The sequence below is a fragment of the Cataglyphis hispanica genome, chromosome 7, assembly GCF_021464435.1.
Source record: "Cataglyphis hispanica isolate Lineage 1 chromosome 7, ULB_Chis1_1.0, whole genome shotgun sequence".
Classification (NCBI taxonomy): Eukaryota; Metazoa; Arthropoda; class Insecta; order Hymenoptera; family Formicidae; genus Cataglyphis; species Cataglyphis hispanica.
The window spans coordinates 8106754-8125542 of NC_065960.1; the positions used below are offsets into that span (position 1 = coordinate 8106754).

An 18789-nucleotide genomic window follows, 5' to 3' on the forward strand; every position below is an offset into this window, starting at 1 on the left:
ACTTTAAATAAATCGCAAACGTGCCAGAATAGAATTTATGTTTCGAATAGCAAAAACGATGGAACACAAGGATATGATAATTTTTTTTTAATTTTATACATTATTCGATTGCTTTCTAGATGATGTTGATGAGCGAAACGAAAGTGAAATATGAAAAGTGTAGTCTCATATATATTTTATAATTTTCACATTTGGCAGAGAAAGATAAGAGATGCTTTCATCGCAGGATGTGAAAAAGATTACGCTAGTTCTATTTTTATATTAAATTACTAAAAATTTTTTATTTAGGTAACGTTAATTAATTCGAGATAGCCGTCAGCAATTACGCAACAATTCTTGATGACGCATCAAGAAAGCGACAGCGATCTCATCCATTTACACAATTCGTCTAGTCTGTCACATTATATTCCAAAAATATTGAATATAATAAGACAATCTTATCTTATTCGACATGAGAAATATGTTGCCTCTTAAGGAACAATGAGTGAAGAGTCGAACGTAATAGATATTGAAACTGATCTAATTTCGTTGAATTCGCGCATTTGCATACCGTAAGCGATAACTGACGTAAGATTCTTTAAAACATAAGAAAATCGAATTCATCGATATTTTTTCGATTTTTACCTTATTGATATTTTATAAATGATACTGCAAAAAAAAAATTCAAAGTTACTATGAATAATTTCTCTCGATAAAGCTATAAATAACTTTGTACACATGAAATTAAATAACTTTGTACATAACATGCTGCATCCTTTCTGCGCGAGTCAAAAATATTGTAACAATGTGACGTAAAGCATATCGCAAAGAAATGCAATGCAGATTTAAAATCTGGCACTCTTGAGACGATCGCGTTCAGCTTCAAAGTGCATTCGCATCCCTATCCGTATCTGAACCTTTCTTTACATCGCCACTTTATATATGTGCATTTTGGTTGATCATCGCGCGTCATATACACACACACATACCGCACTTGATCTCGTAGCTTAATATCTAAAATGATCACATTGTGTGCCGGTGATTTATCCGCGATATTTACAACGATTTGGCAATTTCGATATTTAGGAACGAATCGGTCACTATAATCTCGTGGAGTCGATCGTCTGAATACTGTCGTGATGAAAGCCCGCATTTGTCAAACCCTCCTTCTTTTTCTTCTTTCTCAGCGATTTTTTCAATTGCGGAGTTCTGCAAATTTCAAAGATAATCGTTAAATTTACGGAATTAGATGTCTTAGCTAAAAACTTATTGAATAAGAGTAATTCTTATATTTGTTTTCTCGAATTTGACTCTAGAAATTTATAGAAAACTTACGAAGATATGCAGGGAATCCACCAGAAACTCTGATCTCTGCCAAAGTCGTTACCCTCTTGCAAAGTTTCGGGCAACTCTTGATTTAAGGTTTCCGGTAACGTTAAAGTCAAGAATGCATCCAGGAATGATAAAAGGCCAAGAACTATCAAAGGCAAAGACGGATGGACGTCGGCCTGAAAATGATGATTGAGCATTATTAAACATCCACTGTCAATTTCTCGATAACGGATTTCGCTAATCTTGCAGAAAAAAAAATTCTGCTACATTTCTCTCGGAATACTCACCAAATAAATCACGTAAGGTCCAATGATGTGAGCGAAGTAGCCAATAATGTGAATCAGAGACACACCTTGCGCCCGCACTACGGTCGGCAACATTTCAGCCGCGTATTGGAAACCAATATTCGCGGCGATATTGACACCAAGGCGCGCCAAGATCGCCATGGTGACGGTTAGTACGCCTGTAACATCGCAAGGATATGTAAATCCCTCGTACAAGTAGTGCCATTTGCTTAGGATTGTTGGGGATTGTAATTTAATGCGATAAAATGTAGATCTCAAACATCATAAAGTGCAATAAAGAAAAATGATTTTATCTCTCAATTGACGTTAACGGTGCAATTTTGCGCGATAATATAAAACAAATCTCTGTGAGATGAGAATAATTATTGCGACAGTTATATAACTTACCGGGAGGTGTGATGAGGGCAATGAAAGAAAACATGCCGCACATAAACATAGAAGCGAAACCCATCCATCGTCTGCCCCATCTGTCAAGGAATAGCGCCAGCAAAATCGCTGCTGGAAGCTCGGTCAACGCGGCTAGGGAGAACGACGTGAACACGTCGGGATCCAAGAGCTTCAGGTTCCAAACGTGTCCGTCGAATACCCAAACCATCAACAGCCTGAAAGCCAGATTCTCGATTAATAATTGTTTCAAACGGAAACAAAGTGGAGCTTGTCATAGCAATTTATTTACCAATAAATAATAAGTATGATGGTAATACGAGCTAGACGAGGCAATTTGAAGAGGTGCAGTACGGTGTATTGATTGTGCGATTGATCCTTATCGATTAAATTCTTGCAGCTTTTTTCGAACTCTTCGAACACCTCTTGTTTCACCTCCTTACCGTTGACCTTCGCAAATTTCTTCAGCATTTCGATCGCCTTATCAATCTTGCCGCTTGTAATGTACCATCTAATAAACAGTACAGATTAATTATATTATGCATCTGTATTGCAAACAAGTAGTTTCATAAAAAATAATTGAAATTATAAATTTTATATAATATAATACGTGACGATATGTAACATGTAATGTAACAATAATTACCGTGCACTTTCTGGAATTATCCATGGACTAATGAAAGCGACGATCATCGGGAATGCGGTTGCGACACTTAAAATTCTCCAATCTGATATCCAATACGCGATCCATGGCAAAATACTAGCGGCGAAAGCAAAGTAAATTCCGAAAGACATGTTCGCCACCAGGGTTCTATACTTCGGACCAACGTACTCGATCACTGCGATCAGAATTATATCAATCAATAATCGCTGATCAAGATTATCAACGAATTCCATCGAAAATTTACTTTGAGAATTTAAAATTTAAAGATAATCAAAGTAATTTTAATCCAAGCTGCTGATTAATAAAAGTACACAAATTTCTCAAATACCTATTTACACATCTTTAAAATAGGCAGCTTTGTTCGAACAGAAAATTTATTTAAAAATTCTTCATGTAATATCTCGTTTAATAACTTTGCATTCATCTTAATGATTCATACCGATAATGAAGAGAACGTTGAAACAGTTGTCGAATGACGAACCAACAATCATTCTTGCGATGCAGAAGGTCAAGAAACTATTGCAGAAAGCGGTTGCGATAGAGGCGAAAAATCCTACCGCGTTACAGATCACTAACGCCGGGATTCTGCCGTAACGATCGGCTATGTAGCCGAATATTAGACCACCGATGATGCTGCCGACGAAGAAGGCCGATTGGGCCGCGGAACTGAGAAAAGTCTTGTCGCAAATCCATTCGAGCTGGCAAAATATAATACATTTTTTTTTTATTATAACTATTAATAAACGTAGATAAGAGATAATGCGATCATTAATGTTCATTGCGTTTATTTTTCAATAGGCGAATTTATACTAATTTAATTTTACAGCAATTTGTTATCAAAATAATTTTCACAATTTAATCACGTATCGTATAGATATTATCGCGTACGTTGAATGTCATATACTATTAAAGTATCGGTATACAATCCAAGTTTTTTTCCTAAGATGCTGTTTTTCAATTATTGAAAACACGTTCCTCGAGCGTCGTCATTTTGCTATCAATAGCGATAGGTTTTTATATCCAACATTATATAATATATCAAAAAACCGATATGTATAAGCGACACTTCCGATACAAATTTCAATGCCTGTCACTTCGCAAAATAAAAGAGTACGATAAAGTTTAATACTTTTCGAGATAAGAAAAAGTAAAAAAAAAAAACTGAAATACGCGCATAATTGTTGATATTATCATTTTGCTAACCATAACAATTTATTAACTGAACAACTTTAATAACGCGAGAAAATTTTCGCACGTGAAATAATAACGTCTTAGCATCTTATTGTTAATTACCTCGACAGCGATCGAGGCGTACGGTATCATCGTATGATTGAAGGTCCATCCTCGATTGCAACGGACTATTGGCCACGACTCATTGGCATGCCTGACACCTTGTGCGAGCAGTTCGGTGTAATTTACATCATACATATAACATCTCGAAAACACCGTGGAGCTTTCCAGCAGCAGTTCCGCTTCCGTAGCCGGGGGAATCGCTATCGCGATCCTACGAACAATATTGAATTTCAATACGAACGGTTATATAATTGCAATATATTTTGTCATGTAATGTGCATACTGCATCTCTTTAATTTCGCTATAGATAACAACGAAAATTATTCGAGACCCAAAGAAGCGGCTTATTTACTAGAAATGCGTCATTTACGATTGACATATACACACACATACACGTTACTGACATGGAAATTACATTAGCGAGAGAGATAGCAAGCTTTTTCTTCTATTGAATTCGTTTTAGAAGAAATGCCATTCCTACGTAAAAAAAAATTATATGTTTAGCTACGCGTATTTTGTTGTATAAAAATTCTACAAAAGTTATTTTATTCCGCAAATGCATATTTACTATTTCTTGTATTTATAATACAATATATTCACGAGCAATAGCAAATTCTTTCAATTCCTATTCGAGATCATTGTCTCAAGTCATCATATGCATTTATTTTGCATGATTATTATTATTATTATTATTATTATTATTATTATTATTATTATTATTATTATTATTATTGTAAAAACGCGGCTAATTTCGAACGATTCATATTTTTGATACGTCCCGTGGCTTCGATAGGAAGATAAGGAAACATAAAAATCCATCTTAGGTAGTATTTCAACAAGGAAAAAGAACACCTTCCTCTTCCTTCAAACTTTTTTTACACGTTTTGTTTCTCGAGTTTCAGTGGAATCTTCTCGAGATCGACAACCAAAACTGGTTTTCTGCATAACATCAGACGTGGAGAAACCACTGATCGACTAATCTGAATCACGAGCCATCGCAGCGACGGATTTTTCTCCGCGATAGTCACGCCAGTTGTCTCTGATATTATCTTATCTTTGTACTGTTTTGGATCTGCTCCGTTAAAAACATTAAACTAAATCTTTTTCATTTCCTGTCATAATCGCAAGTTTTTTCTAACAGTATTTTTTACAAGGAAACATTATAGATTGACTTCTGACGGAAAATTTGCTTTTTTTTTTAGATGTAATATAGCTCAAATTCCGAAATTGCGCCCATCAAACGAGCCAAAATTACATCTCATGTGTAATTGTTTACAATTTTCATTTTGTCACGCATAAAAATAAAGAAAAACTCTAATTATATACTTTTATTTTCTGTAGAACGGAAATCCTACAAGAAATGTAACATAATTATAAATGTATATTATTTCTGTCGGGGAAACACTTTTTTTTAATTTAATATTCAGCCGATTCATTTGCATTAATGCGGAAGAAGAAATCTATCTTTATCATATCATGTATTTAGTTTTTTAGATGATGTAATTATTGCACGAGTTAAAAACACCATGTGTTTTTCATTATTCATAATTTCTAGTTAAAGTGACAGAAACTTATTCAATTTTGGGAAAATCCGATAGAGTTGAAAAGAATTTCGATTAAAACAAAATAAGAGTTTTATGATTGCACTAATTGAATCGATAGAAATTTGTACACGCACGTGTGTGTGTATGTAGAGAGAATGATAAAATCTTATTATTAAAACTTAATAAAATATACATTTAGCCGCGAGGTGTTTATATATTAATATTTCTTGATCTATAAGATATGTTAAAATTTCGAAAAATTTAATTAGAAGAAAGAAAATTGTGACAATGTTTGTAATAAAAAGCTAATTTTCCAAAATTTACAAGCTTTTAATTATCAGTAATTTAAAAATTCTTAAACTTTTCATCATCAGTAATTAATTAATGTCTTCATTTATGTACAAATAAAAAGCAATACAAAAATATTTGAGACACACTATATGTATGTAAATAATCCAGCGCGTAAGGAATCTACATATAAATCAAATCAATAGTTCAAAATTTGAATAAGCTCAAAACGACTGAACTTGAACTGTCATTATGAATTAAAGATGAAGATAATTTCACTTTCTACCATTTTATCGATGTTACTCTAAGATTCTTATATCTCGAATTGTGCGGAGTTTTTCGAATTTTGAAAATTTTTTATCTTTTGGTCGTGCTAAATACCTAGATATTTTCTGCATTGTCTTACAAATTTCTAATTGCTTCGTGCCTTTGTTTATAAAAATTATTTAAACTTCTATTAACTTATATTATTTATTTATTTTTTTTTATTCACTTTAATTGCATTAAAGAATTGTTTTTTCTCGTTGAAACTTACTTTTCATGATCTGTGAAATTCCAGTGCTCCAGCTCCGGTATAGTGCACCAATATTCGGCGGGCACGAGAGTGATGAAGAATTGTGCAAAGTATAAAAAGGCATAAACAATTGTGAAGGGTAAGAGTACAAAGAACAGGAACAACTGGTATTTGCCCGCTTCACCAACATATGGCAGGATGTCGTCGAAGGTCTCGATCTTGGGGCCCTTGCCCTCTTCAACTTTCGTGGATCCGACCATGACTGTTGTCTGAAAGATGACAAGAATGTTTTCTCTTTCGTAATTCCCAAAACTTTATCTTTTATCACCTATTATTATTAAAATTAATATTATACGTAATATTATTACAACTAAATCACCGATATTATCAAATTGTCAAATATATAATTATATAATTAATATATATTTATATAAAAATAATCGCTGGAATGCGAGAAATGTTAATGTCATGCAGGAGTAAATACGAAGTGCAATATATCGTGGCAAAACATCAACCGGTAATAAAAGAAAAATTTTTAAATGAAAATGAGTGAATAAAACAAAGAGCAAACAAAAGACCGTGTGGCAACTTAAGTAGAAACTACAGCTATTTAACTAACAAGCGTTAAATGACTAAATAGAATGTTGAAACAACACGAGAACTTAGAAAAGGAATATTATCTATCTATTAATGATAAACGGTTTAACAAATATATGATAAAGAAGTGAACATAGAACCACGTAACTTTGACGTAAAACAATTTTATAAAACACATGCAAATATTACAAATATTAAACAGAAAATGTGACGGTATATTTTATAGCATTTTCTATTTATAAAATTTCATTATTTTTGACACAATTTAATATCCAATTTTCCAGAGTGGAAATTTTAAGCTCTACATTATTTATATTTACACACTACAGAAAAATAATGGGATTAATCAATTTATTTTTTTGTCTTCTCTTTGAATTATAAATTAGAATATTCTAAAAATGATGAGTGTGACTTAAAATATTTCTCATTCGTAATTTTAAAATACTTTCTTCTGATGAGAATGTGCGGAAATTGTTTTCCCATAAATTATTTAAATAATATTACTTGTCGTGAGAAACCATTAGATAGATAATTAGATTGATAACATTTACGAGATTTTTTAAGATATCGAAACAGTATTGCATGAACGGTTAAACATTGCATTAATGCAATACACGAGTAATTACATTGAAACGATTATGTACATCGTCCTCGATGCAATACGTAATGAAAAAAGGCGCGTGTTATAAAGTCATCATCATTAATAATGCTATCAAATATTCATAAAACGCGATATATATTTACAGCAATAATTTTAAATACATTTCAGCATTATAGATCAAAGATAATGAAATAAAAAAATTACATATTACTGAAATCATAGACACAATCTATTGCTAATATACATTAACAATCCATTCTCTTATTGATCTAAATTAAGTCTATTGATTTCTTAATTATTATTATTGTACTATATACTTATTGATTTATAATATTATATGATTGTTTAATTTGTCTTACTGTATCCCATTAATATTTCAATAATTTGTTTTGTTTAAATGGATACCTTGCTCGTTTCGGATGATTATCAACCGTAAATATTCGTGATATAATATCGCTTTATTGTAATGTAAGAAGTTCCATAAGCTATATGATCATAAACGATCGACGTCAATTAAATAACTAAAAAAAAATTACATATAATTACTTGATTATATTGTTACGTGAAAACATTAAATATAACAAAGTGGTAAAATATAAAAAATAATACATCTAAGCAAAAAGAAGACACGTTATCAATTATATCAATTATCAATCTATTTATAACTATCTTTACGATTCATATTTAACATTTTTAATATTCAAGTTTAGACTAACAATTATCGATATGAAGGGAATATAATATGAAATGATTGACACTAAAGCCATTTATCACTTTATATAAGTATATGCAACAAAAAAAATTTCGTAGAACCATCTTTTATATTATATGCACAAAAATAGAAGCTGACGACAAAACGGATGAAATCATTTAAAAATTAAAAAAAAAATAGTAGTCTTACTTGTTGATTTTTCTCGTGCGAAGTACGTACGTGGAGACTCACAAGAAAATGTTATATTCACACAAAAGAAAAAGAATAATCCAGAAAATATAGATTCACCTTATACACAGAAGAACTATATGTATACGCTCTTATATAAATGTATAAAAAAAAAAGAAGAGAAGAAAAAATTTGGCTAGAAACGCGCGATATTTCGATAAATTTTCGCTCAACAGCTCGTGCTCACAGATAAATCGCGATGATCGCGTTGATCGCGTACAAGGAAACCACGCTTTTCCGATTTTCCGTAACGCGCCGTCGATTTTTCGGATGCACACGCATTACGTCGTCGTTTCGTGAGGCGCGTGAACTGCCGACCGTGCAATCGATTTGTGGCTTTATATTCTTCCACCTAGACAGAAAACCACACTCTTCCCCACTTTGATATGGCAGAGTCGGCGTCGGATCGTACAAACTATGCGGGCAGACCGTACGACCTGTTGCCGACGCTGTGACGCGAAAACGAGAATGAACCGCGTCCTCCAAGTGACGTCATTGGAGAACGCGTGTGAACGGGGATTTCATATACGGGAAAATCAATTTTACGCACGAGCGCGTGGCCTTTTCCCGATTACCTCCATTCCGCGAACGTCATCGCACGCGGCTTTCCTACGCGACTTTACCCGCTAACATTACGCATCTAAGTGCATGGGTGCACTTATCGAAGAGGGAACACCCGGAGAAGGGTGCGGGTGCGCGTCAATCTCGAAGGTGCGGCCAAGCACGTTCGAATAAATCTTTCTTGTAAAAGATCCAGGTGACATCGAATTCTAACAATCGCTAAGAGAATTAAAGTACGCCTATATATAACATCGGGCAAAACCAATAAAATTTTTTAATTTTTTAAAACTTTTTAAACTGCAAATTATCGCCCATGACTTGGTCATTAATAATGATCTCAATGCTAATTACTTAATGAAAATATAAGATGTAATATTACTGACAATTTTAATTGAGAAAAATGTGAGAATATCTTCATTTGAATTTTCATTCAAGTGTTCTCATAGATAATATCTTGTATGCTCGATGATAGCACTGATATAAAATAGATATTATTAGCATAAAATAAATGAGATTAAAAGCGATTTAATTAAGTATTTAAATAATTATATAAAAATTGGCTATATATTAAATAATCCAATCTCAATGATGTTTAATAACACTGTTCAATCAAATCAATTAGATTTAAATAATTTAATTAGGCCAACATAATTTATACATATGCTTCGCGACACATTTCTTTCTTTCGTCTATTATCTTATTTTAAACCAATGTGCGCTGGAATCAATGAGTCAGATAATAAATTAAAAAGAAAACGTGCTATTATTCTTCGCGAGAAGACAGGAAAAAGGCATTAAAATATTTACAGGAATCATGAAAAATCTTGCCATTCATGAAAGATGCCTGTGTTAAACTTCTTTCATTGTATAATAATTTATGAATGTCAATGACGCCTAAGAAAAATCTGCATCGTGCCGCGATAATATATGTATAATATCAAATCAATCAAATTGGAATACTTACACAACCAAAAATCTATTTGCAGAAGAATTATTTTTTAATAATGATAACGCGAGAAACAAAATTCCAAAGATCTATATCCTATAAACGAGTTAAGTCTTTTGCAAGATCAAGACACTTAGCTGACAATTTAAATGTCACATCAGCGATAAACTTTCAATAACACTATGAGACATTACCTAAGACTTATTTGCACACTTCTATTTCTCTGCTTTATTTTATAAATGTTTAAAAATTTTCGTCAAAAACAAAACAAAAAAATTCATTTTTTAATCAAGATAATGCAGACAATTTTTATTCAAGTTATTAATGTTGCTCGTAGACGAAAGGACTATGCTGATAAGATAAGGAAATTATTCCAATTAGAAATCAATAAAAATGCGTCGCACGTTCTTATGGAAAGAATATAATACTAAATGACAACGATGATTATTTCCGACAACAATGCGTCTTGATTTTATTTTATGATTTCACAAAGGTAATGACCTTGATTAGTGGCATAGGAAAAACCCAAGAGACAGGTATAAAACGGCGGCAAAATATCGAAAGAGATGCCGAGAAAGACGTCGAAAGACGGAAGAAGGCGAAACGATTCGAGAAACCGGTTGATGAACGCGAATGACAGTAGAAGTGCGGTCTTTTCGAGAAGGAATACTCAAGTGTCGGTTCCGCGTGATAGAGGAAACTGAACGAGATTCTCCATTTGCGCAGAAAGGAAAGGAAGAAAAATTCGAAGAACGGCGGATAATATTAGCGCATAATGTCACGGCCGTCGCAGGAATCTAAATTCTTTGTTTTTTATCGAAATGTCATCACGCGCGTATGTCGACACTTAATGCTCTCGCGAGACATTTGTTTCATCATTACGTACAGACTCGAATGTGCCTTGACGTAAATTCCTTAAATAATGGAGGAAATTGATAAGAAATATATTTTTAATTTTCACAGAAAACAGACCTTTTGATATTTTATTATAAAATACTCTTTGATGCAAGATATGTGAATCGTAACGTTGATTGCAAAAAGCATTTTTTATGAGCCATAAATTACACTGACATATGGACTAACTGGTTATCTATTTTGGAATGAAAACGCGGTTTTAATTTGGAACCAAATTAAAACCGCGAAACAAGTTTTTCTTATTTGTATTTTGCATTACATAATTACTGAATTGTGATTAATATTTTAAAATTATTTCAGAGACAGTTTTATACTTTATTTCACCTTAATATAATGTAAGCTGAAGATATCATAATCATTTAAATTTCAATCAAGGTCCAAATTCTTCAATTAAAGATAGATAGATAGAGAGAAAGAGAGAAAGAGAGAGAGAGAGAGAGAGCGACGACAATTTGAAATAAAAATCTTATTTTAATGAATCAATCAGATCGATAAAAGCAAAGTTACATAAGCGATGATAGCAAATCAAAATTTAAATTGGCACTATTATGCGGGCGAGCGCGATAATATCTCAATGACAATTAAATAAATTCGGCGCCATAAATAGTGGCAAAATGATTTAATTGATACTATCAATGATTTGTGCTCTCTACTTGAATGATCGGCTCGAGAATGTAATGCTACAAATTTCTCACGTGGCAACAACCTTGCGACTTGTGAAACAATTGAAATAATTGCATAAAATGTCTATATTTAAACAGCTGGTAAAGAATATATTACAAAAACATATAAAGACAACACGCGAAATTACTTAAAAGCATTAAGTAATAATAAATTACGATGCCTATCAAATCCGTATAAATCAAATAATAATGCAAATTATAATCAGAATATCTTCCGTCTAGAGCAACAGAAAAATCTCAAAAAAAATCTGATTCAAATAATTCAGATTATTTATTGAAGAATTATTTTTCAACAGACCTAAATACACCATAAAATTAAGGATTATACTTAATATAATTACAACGAGATGCAACATTTGTGCATGATAACGCAAATCACAGCACCTATCGTTAAAAAGAGCGAAAATTAGAAGCGTAAAGTTAGTTGTCCTCTTGTTTCTCAAAATAAATTAATCCGTCTTATGTAATACGAGTTTAGTGTTATATACGAATAATTGCTCCACGTAGACAAAGACGGTGCGTGTGTCGCGAGAGGAATTCGCTTGGGGACTTCCGCGAATTTATGAATCGGCTCTGACCGCAAGGACGTAAGAGCTCAAGGCGGTAGCTTTTTATCAGGTCGAGTTCAAGTGCACCAATAGCGGTGACTGTGGTCCTTAATAAGTTCGAATGCGAGGAACGCGTGTTCGAGTAATCTCGCAATCATTTGATGATGCAGAGTTTCTGAACTTTCGTAATCCTTATCATTAGGCATTGAGATAAATCGGCGCAACGTAACAACCTGTATAACATTATTCTTGTTCTCACCATCATTTATCTAATATCTTCAGGAAATTAATTTTATCGCAAATTTTTATTCCAATAAAAAAGGAGAGAAATTCTATATTTTTATAAAATATTTAAAAAATTAATTCCAGATATTTAAAAAATCTATTAAATCTTATTAAATTATTTTTTCATTATAATAAAATATTTTTTTAATTAGAGCTGTGTATATTTTTTTCATCTTAAATGAACAGTGATTCTGTACTCTAATGTATTCTTCTATTTGCTTTCATCAAAGATTTTAATAATTTGTATTGTATATGAAGATTCAAGCATATTATAGAACAGAAAGTTTTTTTACAGGCATCACTTTTATGTCTTTTTTATCTATTATTGTTTTATTGTTATCTAAACGATTTTTCTTTCCTTCGTGATATGTCTTTGACTTATATCTCATTAAATTATATTTATCGATTATATTATCTATTATATTAATAAAAAATTTTTTTGCTGTTTTGATTTTAATAAATAAACTGCTGTAATTTAATAAATAAATCTATATTGGATTAATGTTTTACAAGCAAACAAAATTCGTGATTGTCAGTAAGGCCACAGAGTTTCAGATTCCATAAAAATATTAATATATCGTCGGTAAAAACAAAATCAGATCGAGGTTAACTATATATAAAGGCTTCTATATAATTTATTTTCTTATCTTTTAATTCATTTTATTTATTTATTTATGCAAATTGCAGTTTAACGCCATATTTTTGTCATAAAATAATAATGTAAATATGTACCGTTACTTCATTCAAAAATTTATTTGCGTATCTTTGAAAAAAATATCTGAGAACATACAAGAAAAAGATAAAAGTGGAAGCCACAACAAATAATGCTCGACAAAGAGATAACGTTAATTGTTACTCACATTTTTGTAAATCAAAGATTTGATCTAGATTTACGTATAATTTATGAAGATAAAGTATGATAGCTTCTGATTACCAATTCGTTTAAGAACAGCATTTTTGACTTAACACCTAAAAAAAGCAATTAACAACCAGACAAGTAAATCGTAATTTATTAGCAGATTTAGATAGCTGCAATCTGAGAGGATGTTTTATACAACAAATATAGAACGACAATTAACTTCGTCCCAGTATATATTAAAAGATTCCATCAAACGGAAATGGATATTCGTAGCATTTATTAATAAATTGCAAAAATATTGATTAATATAATAAATGGCAAATATAATTCGTCGCACAGACAGAACTATATGTGACAGCAGTTTTTTTTTTTAATACAAATGTTAAAAACAAAATTTAAAAAAAAATGAGTTATTTCGGTAATGTCGTCAGGGTAACATCTGATCCTCTCATGACAAAATTAAAGCAAATAAATATGACAATACATGCTCAACTTCAAAAATAATGAATTTATGATTTTTTTATGAAACAATTTTTTAAACGCTTATTAATTTTACAAATTAAATATTTTTTGTGACATTAATTAAGTTATTATAGAATAAATTATTTTCCATTAATCTCTTCTTTTTAATTCAAGAATTTCCTTATAAAATTATAATACAAGAGCTCAAAACTATTAGTCATTATTTCGATCCATTGTAACATTACATTACAGGTCACAGCGTAAATCGCGAATAAAAAAAAAATGTAGACTATAAAAAAATCAGGAATAGTAATGTAACAAAGTACGGATATATTTACATTTTCGCACATAAAACTCAATGTCGTCGTTTGGAAACAAAGACGCGCGATCTTTTATAGGAAGGCTTTTTGTTGAATCTAGGAAACGTATTGCAACCTCCAAGCGTAGAAGAACCTTTAATATACATGCACATATTTATATAACTGCTGCATTCGCGAAACATTCTCAATTATATAAATTTCATATAGAGTAGAATTTTTCAAGATACAGGATGTATTAACGATGTGATCATCTAATTTCAAGTACAGAATATGCAAAATCGACTGAAAATTCAACGAAAATGGGAGCCCTGTCGAGATATCGATCGAACATGGTCTCTAGAGAGTAAATCACGGAACAAATTTATTCCATGTATCTACGATGGAGATTTCGCAAGAGAATTTTCCGATCAGATGTAATTAATCACCGAGCACTCTAATTGATATCTATCTAACATCATAGTTTTTTCTTGGCGTTACAGTACATTTTGTCAAACATCAATTGTCAGACGTTAATTGTTTCTATTAGTAAGTTCCTAAAGTATGATAAATTTGCCTCACTGCATAAAATACCCATATATAACAGATAGTGAGCGAGAAAGGACAGATATTCCCTTAGAGACAATCTAAAGAGCATCTTTTGCATTTCTTGCTGGCCAATCGTCATCTCTATAGTAGAGCTCTTCATCTCACAGATCAATAATCGCGAGGATCATTTTCTTATTTTTACCGTGGCCGTCGTTCCACATGACCTAATCTAATCCTCCTTCCTACTCCTTTAGTTCGTCCTCCTTTAGGAAATCCTTGAAAATGTCAATGCGGTCACACTCGACTGGTTCACTCAATAGTACATGGAATCTACTTGCTTTGAAAAAAACTGAATCGATTGTTTCATCGCTAGTGGCGCCGAAAATCGATTTGAATCATAATTGTTTTTAGTATTTTATTTGTTCTTTAATATTACATAATTATATATTTGTATTCATTGTATATGTATATATATATGTACACTTATAATAAAATAAGTAATTAAAAACGTTATTTGATTAAAATACAACAAAAAAAAAACTTCCATGCGCGTTGATAAACTATTCATTGTTTAATAATTAAAAAATTAACACTTTTGAGGACTGTAAATTTCTATTTCATCATCAAAAACAGCGCGTATTATTATTTATATTTTATTTAAGATAAAACATATTTTAGTCCTGCTTTTCTATTTACTTTCTATAAAAATCAGATTTACATAAATATCTCCGCAGTCATTAATCATTTTACTTGCCACCGTCCTTTACGAACACTTTAAAGCTTGGTCCCGACTTCCAATCAGGCTGTCGCTCTCTCGTAAAGCCGCGGATTCCTCGGCCATTTCGTGCCATCGCATTCAAATGAATTCAAATGCAATATCAATAATTCATTAGGTAGCCCGTGAAGGGTAAGAATTGTGTATCGTGGAAACATGATTCGCGACACGAGAATGCGAACGTCGGAGCCAAGAGACGATAGCCGGTTAGTGTCTGATTGTCATCCCGATAAATAGCCGATCGATAACTCTTACAAGCGCCCATCAGCTTTTCCGTGAAGAAGCTTGAGAAGAGATTCGCGATGAGGAAAGCAATAAATTGCGATCTTTAGGTTTTCCTAAAGATCGCAATTTATTCAAATTGTTTAACTAATCGCTAATCGAAAAGCTTTATTATTTTTGAATATATTCATTTTTAATTATATCGTACCTGAAGAATAACAATCAGGTTATTAGATGGATTAGCTATAATGTACTCTTTTGTCCTTATTAATTCTTGGCTAATGCATGATCAGAAATATAATAGCCAGAATATTGTGGATTTGTCTAAATATAGATTATTTTTCTAATTGGTTTGTTTAATTCTTAATTAATTATTGACTAGAAAATAATAAGCAAAATACTTCGAATTTTGATTAAGCATAAACTAATTATCATTTGATAATTACTGTCAAACTGTCATTTATCCTGATTAGTTTCTGACTATTTCTAATCTAGAAAAGGCTTTTTTAACAGAATTAATTATTAAAAAATAAAATTACTTGTAGGTATTGATTAGTAAATAATAGCAGTTAATTATCTAAATAAGAGAATTTATCTAAACAGAGATTTTATTCTGTCATTAGTCGGTTACTGTCCAATAAATCCAATAAATCCAATAAACTGATTAGTCTTTGATTTATTAGTTTTTCCCGAACTTATCTACCCAGGCAGAAGCTCAAAGCACTTCAACGTCGAAGAAGCTTTAGATTTGCGAAATTAAGTATAAGATAAGGAAATTTTTGTTTCTCACGAATTACAACAAACACTCATATAACGTATCAGAAATCGTAATTATTCTATGCGTTAATTCAACGCGTTATATAAAATTATGCGCAAATAAAATTCTCCCTTCCTCCTCCTTCTTCCCGAAAATCTCTATCGAGATATTCCAAATTTATATCTCGCCACGTAAATGGACATACGGAAATGAATAAACCGCACAGATATCTTTCGCTCGATTACGTGTACACGATAACACGTACTATCAATTAAAATTAATAATGTCGAGAGAGAGAGAGAGAGAGAGAGAGAGAAATCGCAACGCAATTTTGTTGTAAATGAGAGAGATATCAATCGCCACCGCGTATTCTTCAGTTGCTTTGCATTTGAATTCCAATTTTTTCCGATAGCGAGTGGCGAATTGTATTTACTAGCGCACCGCATGTCGAACAAACAAATCTCATTGCACTTGCGTCACGGATGGCTTTCGATAAAAATCGCATACAGATACGAAGTTCGATTTCTCGGTTTAGATTCAGTTGCCATTGTTTCAAGAATCACGAATCGATCAAACTCTACGCATATATATAAAAGAAAAATATTTTTTCTCGAATTTGTGAATGTCTCTCTCTCTCTCTCTCTCTCTCTCTCTCTCTCTCTTATTCTCTTAATATTTAATATTTAATCAACTAGAAATAAGATTCTCAATTTTCTTCAAGAAGAGGATCTATTGCGTATTCTCTGTGTGTAATTAGTAAATAATTACTGATTAAAATGAATCTTCTGTGATCCTCGCTTTTAAATTTCTACCTCAAGATGAAAAAAACCAACGCGAGCGAGCCACAGACACAAGTAATAATTAAACAGTAATTTATCATTCATCTCTATCTCGTTATCTTTATAATTTTTTTATCGATTGTTGCGGAGTAACAAGTTCTGAAATTTATAGGTCCAGATATATGTATAATTAATCGCATGTCTATAATAGATAAAAATCTAGGGGGGAATCTCAGCTACTATACGAAGCAAGTTACAAGCCATTTTCCACGGACACACCTCTCCACGATTTCGTCATCCCATCCCACTAGACATAAGATTAGATGTTCGCATAAGATTTATCGCATTATGCAATTCTCACATAAAAAGAGTCGTTAGCTCGACGAAGGTGTGTATAACCGTGTGTATGCGCAAATTGATCGCATTTTCGCGCCTTGCGGTTTCGATGTTTCAGAATTATTCACGGCTGATGGAATCTTCTCTCCGCGATTTCAACAAATATTAAAATGCAAGTTTTGCTATTAATTTCATTGCTATTTATCCTATTCATGCATCATGAAAACGCGTATCCAACAAATCGCTGATTTCTCGGAAATTGACGAAGATTATGCAAAAATTAATCATTGTTTCTATACACAAATCTCTCTCTAATAACTGACAGCTGATATAAAGCTAGTAAAAAGAAAATCTCTCTCTCTCTCTTTCTCTCTTTCTTCATCTTGTTTTTCTAATATATTCTCGATTATAATAAAACTGTAATATAAAAAAGGATCAAAATTTAATTTACATTATGAAAGTTACATAGTATTTAGATAAATAAGATAAAATTCTCGGAAAGAAGGCACGTGCTTATACGCGATGTGATTGCAGTACCGATTTAATATCGCTACCACAATATTTCTATGACCAATATATCGCTGATAAACAAAAACATCTTGGCCGCGAGCAAAGTGTATCTCGGAACATCCGATTGATTACTTTTCGTACGTTCCAATTTTTTTTTTTTTCACCACTGCATCGCGGTATTTTCAATCAGACGGATGGAATGGACGCTGAATAGAATGTTTACGGAAAACTGCCGAATATGCTGCAAAAAAAAATCAGGCTGCGAGAAACACTCGAGTAACTAACATTGGATTGCTCTTTTGTTTGATACAGTACCTCGTCAAAAATGTTCGTTCGTTTATACGAGAACACACGAATCTTCCCGTAATCACGGACTCGTTAATCAACCGTATTCAGGCACGATAATGTACTGGCCCGAGATTGATGCGCACGATCTAGTATACAAAAAAAATCCTCTTTATTTATTTCACGATATTTATGTTGTCATATAATTTAATTTAATCTTTTCCATAAAAATATTCTCGCGTCATATGACTTTTGGTTGCATATCAATCTTGTACATATATATATATATATATATATATATATATATATATATATATATATATACTTGTAAAAGATATGCTAAGAATTATATATATGTTATGATAGATGTAGAATTGTCTAATGTTTTTTGGTCAATTTCATGAGCTATCAATTTCATAAGTTCTTAATGCGATATTAATATGTATGAATAGGATTAGTCAATATAAAGCGCATCATGATAATTAATAATTACACGTTTTCTAATCTTGAACAATCGATATCTGGCCTTCTATAATTTTCTCAGAAAATCATGTATGTGGTAATCATCAGTGGTATCAGAT

General features: G+C 31.9%; 1 protein-coding gene across 3 annotated transcripts in view; it reads right to left on the reverse strand.

Annotated features, from left to right (window-relative positions):
• Positions 1–68: 68 nt before the first annotated feature.
• Positions 69–18789, reverse strand: part of LOC126850873 (carcinine transporter-like) — a 32048-nt gene continuing 13327 nt past the window's right edge. For 2 of the 3 annotated variants that reach the window (XM_050594282.1, XM_050594284.1), the window contains 9 exons: positions 6325–6572; positions 3958–4168; positions 3104–3362; positions 2647–2839; positions 2293–2511; positions 2004–2218; positions 1599–1774; positions 1315–1487; positions 69–1188 (listed from right to left, as the gene is read on the reverse strand). In XM_050594282.1, the coding sequence (XP_050450239.1) occupies positions 1080–1188; positions 1315–1487; positions 1599–1774; positions 2004–2218; positions 2293–2511; positions 2647–2839; positions 3104–3362; positions 3958–4168; positions 6325–6572 (1803 nt within the window). In that variant the 3' untranslated portion in view covers positions 69–1079. Of the gene's footprint in view, positions 1189–1314; positions 1488–1598; positions 1775–2003; positions 2219–2292; positions 2512–2646; positions 2840–3103; positions 3363–3957; positions 4169–6324; positions 6573–8402; positions 8894–18789 lie in introns of those variants that run through there. The other variant, XM_050594283.1, reaches the window with a different exon arrangement.